Below are 9,646 nucleotides of genomic sequence, written 5' to 3' on the forward strand. Positions count from 1 at the left end.
TGCCAGTGTCACTGGTGGTGGCTTAAAGTACTGTGCCGCAACACCAGCCCCCAAACTTGACTCCCAGGAAGTCACCTGGACACGCCCTGCTTGGCTGGTACCCTTCCTTGGGCTCCCTTTGTGGTAGCAAAGATGGGGTGGGGCAGGGGCAGGACCACTGTGTGGGCGTGGGAGTGACAGGAAATAAGATGGGAGAGGACCTGGGGCGGCAGCTCCGGGAGGCCAGGGCTCTCTCCCGAGCACAGTGGGAGCCATGGCGGGGTTATGAGGAGGAGCAGCTCTGGGGCCATGCACAGGACTAGCAGAGCCGGGAGACTGGAGCCGGTGATGGCGCAGGGCTGAGCCGGGGCTGCAGCCAGCTGGACACCACGTGGGCAGGGACAGGGTCTGACAGCCTCACGGGACAGGGTGTGCATAGAAAAGCCAGGCGGTGAGCCACCCGGCTGGTGCAGGCTCCGGAGTGGGGTGGGCACTGTGGCTGCCAGTGCAGGCCTAGGAAAGATCTGAACCAAAGAAATTCGAACAGCGTGGGGAGGGAGTGGCCGTGGGAGTGGCCTGAGTCTGCCCCGCCCAGGCCAGTCTTCCCCAGAAGTCACAACTGATAATCAGGCCCAGGCCGGCCTCCAAGGTTACCAGGTGGAGGCCAGCCGGTGACTCTGCAGGCCAAGATCAACCCAGGTAATTGGGACTGGTCACGGTAACCATGGCAACAACACAACAGCAACTTCACCACACCAGCAGGCCCGGCCCTGCGTGAGGGACTTTCTGTGGCGTGCACTTCAAGACGTATGGAGAAACACGATCAAAAGGGAAGTTTATTCTGACATATGGCCAGAGTTTCTCTCCCTGGAATGTTCCGTGAACACATCGGGTGCTCGGGCCGAGCCTGTGGGCATGGGTACCATTATCACTCCCATTCTACAGACAAGAAACGGAGGGTGTGCGGTGGATGACACGGAATCCTGACAGCAGAGGGCTGGTGCCCTACTGTGGGCTCTACTGCTCCTCTGTACTGGAATCTTTAAAAAAAAAAAAAAAAAAGATTTATTGGGCCGGCGCCGCAGCTCACTAGGCTAATCCTCCACCTGCGGCGCCGGCACACCGGGTTCTAGTCCCAGTCGGGGCGCCGGATTCTGTCCCGGTTGCCCCTCTTCCAGGCCAGCTCTCTGCTGTGGCCCGGGAGTGCAGTGGAGGATGGCCCAGGTGCTTGGGCCCTGCACCCCATGGGAGACCAGGAGAAGCACCTGGCTCCTGGCTTCGGATCAGTGTGGTGCGCCCGCCAAAGAGCACCGGCCGTGGCGGCCATTGGAGAGTGAACCAACGGCAAAAGGAAGACCTTTCTCTCTGTCTCTCTCTCTCACTGTCCACTCTGCCTGTCAAAAAAAAAAAAAAAGATTTATTGGGGCTGGCACTGTGGCGTAGCGGGTAAAGCCGCCATCTGCAGTGCCGGCATCCCCTATGGGTGCTGATTTGAGTCCCAGCTGTGCCATTTCCGATCCAGCTCTCTGCTGTGGCCTGGGAAAGCAGTAGAAGATGGCCCAAGTCCTTGAGCCTCTGTACCTGCGTGGGAGACCCAGAAGAAGCTCCTGGCCCAGCCCTGGCCCCTGCAGCCATCTGGGGAGTGAAGCAGCGGGTAGAAGCCCTCTCTCTCTCCCTCTCTGTCTCTCTCTCTCCCTCTCTGTGTAACTTCGCCTTTCAAGTCAATACGTAAATCTTAAGAAAACAAAAAGACTAAGGAGGAGTTGATTGCTGGTTTTGTCCCTTTAGTGCATGAAATACTAATTCCCATAATCAAAATAAACCTGAGTAAACTTTTTAAAATATTTGTATTTATTTATTTGAAAGACAAAGTCACAGCGAAGGAGAGAGAGAGATCTTCCACCCGCTGCTTCACTCCCCAAATGGCTGCAGGGGCCAGGGCTAGGCCAGGCCGAAGCCAGGAGCCAGGAGCTTCTTCCGGGTCTCCCATGTGGGTGCAGGGGTCCAAGGACTTGGGCCATCTTCTACTGCTTTCTCAGGCCACAGCAGAGAGCTGGAGCAGAAGAGGAGCAGCCGGGACCCGAACCGGCGCCCATATGGGATGCCAGCACTGCAGGCAGTGGCTTTACCCACTCCACGGCGCCGGCCCCATGTCTTGGGTTTGTGTTTTTGCTGTGCACTAAGGCCCGGCTCCAGGGCTGTGAATCCCCCCTGCTGAGCGGGTGCTGGGTGTCCCTCCTAGGCAGCAGCTCCGTGAGCTCCCCCAGCGCACCCCTGCAGCTGTCTTTGTCACAGACTCGCCTGCATCAGGCACCACAGACGGATGTCTGTCCCCCTCCTCCTCCTGGGGCCCGAGACCGGGAGACAGAGCCAGAGACGGGTGCGGAGAAGGAACCCAGCAAGGCCGCCCCGACAGCCCAGCACTGGGCGGGGGGCGGGGGAGCCGCTGCCTGGGCCCCCACCCAGTGCCCCATTTCCCAGAAGGCCAGGAGCTGCCCGCCCCCATCCTGGCCTCTTGACCTCTTTTCCTCCTGACGAATGGCCCTGCCCAGCCCTCTCACCCACGCCTGCGTGTGCCAGCTGGGCCGAGCACCTGCCGGGGCACCAGGACTGGATCCCGGCCTCTCTCCGTGCTGTGACCTGGGCCTCAGGGTGGGGGCAGGAGAAATGGGGCAGGGGGGGTCCTCTGCAAAGGGGCCTGGGTCTCCCTGGCCTAAAACACTAGGCGAAGGAGATGGAGAGACAGGGAGATACCAGGGCGGGGTGGGGTGGGGGGGTGGAGAGCAGACCCAGTGGTGCAGACGGAGCTGGAAACAGAGACCAAGGAGGAGAGGGGAGAGGGAGGCGTCAGGCAGGTGTGGAGGGAAGGATACAGAGAGCCACAGACGCTCACAAGGGGCTGCTATGGCTACGTTCATGTCCTGGACCCGAGGCACGGTGTGATGTGTGTGAGAGCTCGTCGGCCCATGTGCTCTAAGCAGGCTCCATTTATAGTGCCTCAGTCAGACCTGTAAGGCTGTGCAGAGACGGGAACAGCAGGGCTGATCAGGAGAGAGCGCCGCAGAGACCCGGGCGCAGAGCAGGGGCACAGCAGGTGCAGAGGCAGAGGCAGGGGCAGGTGCAGACGGATGGAGGAAGAGGAAGTTGGAGATGCCAGAAACAGAGGGAGCGAGAGAGACAGAGAGACCCTCAGGCTAGCAAATCCTGACCGAGGCTCAGGAAGGTTCTGAGGGGACAGGAAAAGCCCAGAGAACTGGACAGAGCATGAAGAAGAAGCGGGGACAGAGAAGGAAGAGGAGGGAGGCAGGGGACAGGGAGGCAGAATGAGAGAGCGGCACAGGAGACAGGAAGACATCTTTGCACCAAGAGCAACCAGCCAGAGCTGGTGAGAAGCCAGGGTGGCGGAGGCTGGCCCGGAGACCCTCCCCATCCCCGGGGCCAGGGAGGGAGGGAGTGGCCTTGGGAACTGGGTGTGGGGGGTGCTCTGGGGGTGGAGGCGGCCGGGGGAGGGGGCAGGAGGAGTGATTGCTAAGGCCCACAGACAGGGCGCCTCACTCCCGGGGAATGTGCCTGCGGGACCAGTGGGTGGTTATAACCCAGGCCCGGTGCCCAGAGCCGAGGAGGCGGCAGGCAGGCGGCGCAAGCCTCAGAAGCGGGCGGCCGAGCCGGGAGCGGGTCCCTCCCCCCACCACCGCGGCCTGGGGGACACAGCAGGTGAGGCGGGGGGAGGGGGCTCGGTTCACAGGCCCACCTGTGGCTCTGGTCCTGGATGCGCCCACCTCTATGTCCTCCCTCCTCGCATGGACTGCGGGTGCTGGACACGCCCTCCTGTGCTGCAAGGCCCCAGCTCAGCACTATTGGGGGCAATGTCCTGCGGGAGACAGGGTAGAGAAAGGGGCTAAGGGCCCCCAGACTCACCCAGGCCGCCATCCTCTGACCCTCCCCAGCAGGTGCAGCGGCCATGGCTCCTGCAGGAGGCCCCCGGGTGTGGATGCTCAGTGCTCTGGCCGCAGCCGTGATTCTCGGAGCTGCAGGTAACCAGAACCGAGCACACATGCATGCGCGTGCGCGTGTGTGTGTGTGCATGCGTGTGCACCGGGACGGGGCGGCAGTCATGTGGCACTGGAGAGTTGTCCCTGGGGACTGCATGAGGCTGGGTATGGCTCCAGCATGGTTGATGCGTTGCCTGGGGCCCTGTGACTGCTGTGTGTGTGCACACGCGTGTGCAGTCCCTTGTCCCACATGAGGTGACTGTGAGGGGTGGGTGCAGCCGAGTGAGCGTGGGGCTGGGTGAGCATGAGTGTGAACACCACTGTTGCCTGGCGGTTTTGCGTAGGACCACAGGTGTCGGGGGTGCCTCTTCCTGTGCCAAGGAATCGTGCATGACAAAAGTGGCTGTCACCACAAAAATGCGTGGCACCGCACATGCAGGCGGCCATTTGTGATTGAGCGGCAGTGGCTGGGTGTGACATAAGGGGTGTGCAGGTTTGTGGAGGGGTTGAGTGCTTGTTCATGACTCCACATATATGCAACTGTGTGTGGCTGTGCGGTTGCATGAATGCCACGGTCCATGCGATGGCATGGCTGAGTATGAGCCCCGAGTTCCTGTCCCCGCCTCAGGGGACCAAGGGGGCAGAGCGGCTGTCACCGTGAGATGGCTGCCATGTGACGGTGGTGCTATGACTTCATGATGGCATGCTGGGTGTGTGTGTGTGCAAATGTCCCCTGAGTGTGACCTTGTCACCATGTCACATGTCGGTGCACCTGTAGCTCCTTATGGCTAAGAAACATGCAGCATGTGCGCGTGGCCACGACTCCGGGGAGGGCCCATGCCGCCGTGCATATGAGCTGGGCTGACAGTGCTTGTGTCCGTGTTTCTTGGCCATGTCAGGGCTTCTCTGGGTCATCAGGAGGGGAAGGAAGCCATAAGTGGACTTTGGGGGGGAGGGGACTGATGAGGACACACAGTATCTGTATCTTTCTGGAGGTTTTTTTTTTTTAAGATTTATTTATTTATTTGAAAGGCAGAGTTACACAGAGAGAGAGGGAGAGGCAGAGAGAGAGAGAGAAGTCTTCCATCTGCTGGTTCACTCCCCAGATGGCCGCAATGGCCGGAGCTGTGCCGATCTGAAACCAGGAGCCAGAGGCTTCCTCCAAGTCTCCCACATGGCCTCAGGGCCCCAAGGACTTGGGCCATCCACTACTGCTTTCCCAGGCCATAGCAGAGAGTGGGATTGGAAGTGGAGCAGCCAGGACTTGAACCAGCGCCCATATGGGATGCTGGCCCTGCAGGCAGCGGCTTTACCCACTAAGCCACTGTGCCAGCCCCTGTCTGGAGGTCTCATGTGGGAAGATGGGGTGGAAAGGGAGATTCAGGAAACACATTTGTGTTTGAGAATTTGGAAAACCAGCCCTGCTGAGCCCTTTCCCCAGGAGGTGTGACTCCGCCCCTTATCCTCAGCCACGCCCCCAGGCCAGATTACTCTGTCTGAAATGCCACTCCGGCCCCACATCCCTTCCCAAAGCTAGGACCCTGCAGGATGGAATCCCCTGTGGATTCTACACCCCTCCCCTGCCTCAGGCTCTGCAGCCTCCCATCCTGGCCCCACTTGCCAGGGCCTGGCCCTGCTTCTTGGGACAAGATCCCCTCCCTGGGCCCTGCCCCGACAGCCTTGGCTCTCTCCTTGTGCTCCTGTACCCAGTGTCGCTCTCCCCTGGTCTTGCTCACCAAGCTCTGGCCAATCCCAGGAACCCTTGAGGTCCAGCCAGAGTCCAGTGTCCCCACCTGGACCTGAGGTCTGTCCCTGAGCCCAGGCCTGGTTCACTTTTCAGCGAATCAGCGGGCTTTCTCCAGGCCCCGCCCCCAAAGCCCAAGCCCTCCTCTGATTGGTCTTGCCTCCAGAGCCTAAGCCCCTCCCCCTTGCCCAAGCTCCGCCCCAAGTCCAGGCCCCGCCCATTTTCTGTCCCCAGAGCCTGTTCTTGCAAACGAGGACATTTCCTGCTACAACCCCTCGGACCCGGGACCTCCCGGGAGCGACCGGGACCTGGGAGCCGGGCCGCAGGAGGACGCCGCGTCTGACCGCAGCGGCAGCAGCAGCCGCATCGTGAACGGGTCGGACTGCGAGAGGGACACGCAGCCGTGGCAGGGCGCGCTGCTGCTGGGGCCCGGGCAGCTGTACTGCGGGGCGGTGCTGGTGGCCCCGCAGTGGCTGCTCACGGCCGCCCACTGCAGGAAGCCGTGAGTGGGGCTCACCGGACGGGGCGGGGGGCTGGAGAGGAGCGAGCAGGAGGAGGGAGAGCTGGGATGGTCGGGGCTGGGGCTGGGGTAGGCCGGATCTGGGGGCGGCGGTTGGATTTGGTTTGGGGAGACAAATATTGATGATTTACAAACGGGGAGCAGGCTAGGGTTGGAGTAAGCTGGGTTTGGGGTTGGGCTTGGGGTGCAGATGGAGTTAGAACTGGCGCTTATAGGGTGAGAGGGGGCGGGGTAGGCGGGAATAAGACGGCGCAGGGACTGGGAGCCGAGGGTGGGCTTGGGCCGAGCTTCGGGTGGTGTTTGAGGTCGCAGGTGCAGGGGGAGGGTGGGGGTCGGCATGGGGTGAGGGGCTGAGGCTGAGGCCTGGGGTGGCACCTCCTTCCTCAGCGTTTTCCGGGTCCGCCTGGGCCACCATTCCATGTCACCCGTCTACGAATCCGGGCAGCAGATGTTCAAGGGAATCAAGTCCATCCCGCACCCCGGCTACTCCCACCCCGGTCACTCCAACGACCTCATGCTCATCAAATTGAACCGCAAAGTCCGTGAGAGCCGCACGGTCAAGGCCATCAACATCTCCTCCTGCTGCCCCTCTGCTGGGACCCGCTGCACAGTGTCGGGCTGGGGGACCACCAACAACTCCCAGCGTGAGCGCCCAGCTTCCTCCCTGTGCCCACGCCACCCCCCCGCCCCCGCGCGCCCCTGCTCGCCCCGCCTCTCACTGCGGTCCCATTCCACAGACGCCTTCCCCAAGGTCCTCCAGTGCTTAAATATCACCGTGCTGAGCGAGGAGCGGTGCAAGGAAGCCTACCCGGGGCAGATAGACCACAGCATGTTCTGCGCCGGCGACGAGGAGGGCCGGGACTCCTGTCAGGTGAGGCTTCCGCCGCTTCCACGCAGACGCACGTGGGGAGCCTGCTCTGTCGCCCGAAAGCCGGTGATGGCCAAAGCAGCCAGGACCCCTTTAAATCTTTTTTTTAAAAAAAGATAAAATTGGCTTTAATAATATGGTTTATTTTTAAGGTTTAGTTATCTGAAAGGCGGAGCCACTGCCCAAATGCCCACAACAACCAGGGCTGGGGCCAAAGCCAGGAGTCAGGAGCTCCGGCTGGGTCTCCCACGGGGGTAGCAGGAGCCCAGGTACTTGGGCTGTCTTCCAGGGTGCGTGTTAGCAGAAGCCAAGACTCGAACCAGCACTCTAAGAAGGGATGTGGGAGTCCAGATGACAGAAAAATGTCCCAACAAAGGATAAAGGGGGAACCCTATGCTAGGCATTTTTAAGGGTATTTAATGCAGGGGGTGGAACGCAGGAAGTGGTTGGAAGGCGTGGAGGAGCCACAAAGTAGCAAAGCAAAACGCTGGTGGTGGAGAACGTCCCACAAATAGGCTGACTGAGAGGTGGTGGCATTGGAGCGCGCTGACAGGAGGAGCCAGACTTAGCCAGGCCAAGGCGTGAAACCCCGCGCCTGGATCCCACAACCATCTCGCATCCGAACCAGCGAGTCTCTAAAGCCTCCTTCCCCACTAATTTCAAGAGGTCATGCACCTGCATCGGCTCATTCACTCACGTCACTGTCACCGGTAGTCCTACTGCATAGACAGGAGCCCAGGCTCGGAGCAGTTAACTAACGGTGTGTGTGCAAAGCAAAAAAAACAAAAAAAAAAAACAAAAAAAACCACAACGAATGTAGACAAAAATTCATGAGAAAGATGAAGGCACAGGAAAGTGGACATTCAGAGGTTCCAGCAGCCAGCAGCCACGTGGGCTCCCTGAGAACAGGGGAGCCCAGGGGAGGAGCCAGGCGTCCCTGCAACTGAGCCCAATTGCCATCGAATTTCACATAAGCACGCAAATATGTATCCGTGATTTGCATAAACACACAAATCTGTGTCCTTATTTTGTATAAACATGTAAATATGTGTTTGTGGTTTGCATAAACATGCAAGCCTGCACTCATTTTGCATAAACATGCAAATCTGTGCTCTTATTTTTGCATGAACATGCAAACCTGTATTTGTATTTTTGCATAAACATGCAAATCTGTGTCCTTATTTTGCATAAACATGTAAATATGCATTTGTTGTTTGCATAAACATGCAAATCTGCATTCATGTTTTGCATAAACACGCAAATCTGTATTTTTGCATGAACGTGAACGAGAAATGATGTGGGGAGGGCGAGTGTTGAGGCAGGAGGGTGATTGCGGGGGGCGGGGTCATAGCGTGAGCCTGGTGGGCGGGGCCGCTTTTCACTCAACTCAGCGCCGACCACGCCCCGCCCCCTCCCTTCAGCCCTGGACGGGGCCCCTCCCTCTCATCACCTCTCTGCCTCTCTCCCCTGCAGGGCGACTCTGGGGGCCCCGTGGTATGTGACGGCTCCCTGCAGGGCCTCGTGTCCTGGGGAGATTACCCCTGTGCCCAGCCCAACCGCCCGGGCGTCTACACCAACCTCTGCAATTTCACCAAGTGGATCCAAGACACCATGCGGTCCAACTAACGCAGGACTCACCCGCATCCCCCACGCCCTGCAGAGGCACACTGCCCCTGCCACCGTCCTCTCCCTCTCCCCAGCCCCCACTCCCGGGGGGTCTCCGGGGTGGCCTGCCCCGCCCCTCCCGTGGCAGGGGCTGCGTCCCCGTCCCCCCCTCCGGCGACCCCACCCTCAAGCCTCTGCAGCCGCGACCCAGAGTCAACCCTGGAAATAAAACATCAGCCATGGCCCGGGCACGCCTCTGCCCCCTGCACCTGCTGCCATGGGAGTCGTTGGTCCCTCCAAGAGGGAGCTGGGAGGGGCAGGATGAGGGCTTTGGAGATGGAGGGAGGGGCGCGGGCGGGGGCGTGCAGGTGACAGGTGACTTCCGGAAGCTGGGAGGGCAGCAAGCGGCTTCTCCCTGGGTCTTTGTGGGGAATGAAATGGAGCTGGCCGTGGGCCAGGGGAGCAAAGGGAGGTGGAGTGGACGGTCAGGTGCAGCGGCTCGGCTGCCTGCAGCCCACGTCCCGGGGCCTGGGCTCGAGCCCCGGCTTCCCTTCCAGTCCAAGCCTCCTGCTTGTGCACCCCGGGAGCGGCAGGTGATCCTGGGGTACCTGGGTCCCTGCACCCACATGGAGGCCTGGATGGGGCTCCGGGCTCCTGGCTTTGGCCTGGCCCAGCCCTGGCTGTTGCGGGCATTTGAGGGGTGAACAAGCAGGTGGGAGATCTCTCCACATCTCTGTCTTTCACACACATGAAAATGATTTTTTAAAAGCAGCAGGAGGCCGGTGCCATGGCTCACTTGGCTAATCCTCCACCTGTGGCGCTGCAACACCGGGTTCTGGTCCCGGTTGGGGCGCCGGATTCTGTCCCGGTTGCCCCTCTTCCAGGCCAGCTCTCTGCTGTGGCCAGGGAGTGCAGTGGAGGATGGCCCAAGTGCTTGG

At 60.4% G+C, this 9,646-nt stretch overlaps 1 protein-coding gene across 3 annotated transcripts; it reads left to right on the top strand.

The window, feature by feature from the left end:
- Nucleotides 1-3,166: 3,166 nt before the first annotated feature.
- On the top strand, nt 3,167-8,976 carry KLK5 (kallikrein related peptidase 5). 3 transcript variants are annotated; one of them, XM_070063574.1, is made up of 6 exons: nt 3,167-3,364; nt 3,927-4,013; nt 5,950-6,217; nt 6,623-6,879; nt 6,973-7,106; nt 8,577-8,976. In XM_070063574.1, exons 2-6 carry the CDS (start codon nt 3,941-3,943, stop codon nt 8,727-8,729), a joined length of 885 nt encoding a protein of 294 aa, XP_069919675.1. In that variant the 5' UTR covers nt 3,167-3,364; nt 3,927-3,940; the 3' UTR covers nt 8,730-8,976. The 3 variants fall into 3 exon arrangements, with proteins under 3 accessions (XP_069919675.1, XP_069919673.1, XP_069919672.1); XM_070063572.1 differs by lacking the exon at nt 3,167-3,364 and adding an exon at nt 3,522-3,693 and having other exon boundaries at nt 3,930-4,013; XM_070063571.1 differs by lacking the exon at nt 3,167-3,364 and adding an exon at nt 3,523-3,693.
- Nucleotides 8,977-9,646: the final 670 nt, after the last annotated feature.

This window comes from Oryctolagus cuniculus, chromosome 18 (assembly GCF_964237555.1).
Source record: "Oryctolagus cuniculus chromosome 18, mOryCun1.1, whole genome shotgun sequence".
In the NCBI taxonomy this organism is placed as follows: Eukaryota; Metazoa; Chordata; class Mammalia; order Lagomorpha; family Leporidae; genus Oryctolagus; species Oryctolagus cuniculus.

Coding starts and splice junctions, on each gene's coding strand:
- KLK5 (XM_070063574.1), top strand. CDS start 3,941: ATGGCTCCTGCAGGAGGCCCCCGGGTGTGGATGCTCAGTGCTCTGGCC. Junction 6,218..6,622: donor GCCGCCCACTGCAGGAAGCC/GTGAGTGGGGCT, acceptor CTCCTTCCTCAG/CGTTTTCCGGGTCCGCCTGG. Junction 6,880..6,972: donor GACCACCAACAACTCCCAGC/GTGAGCGCCCAG, acceptor CCCATTCCACAG/ACGCCTTCCCCAAGGTCCTC.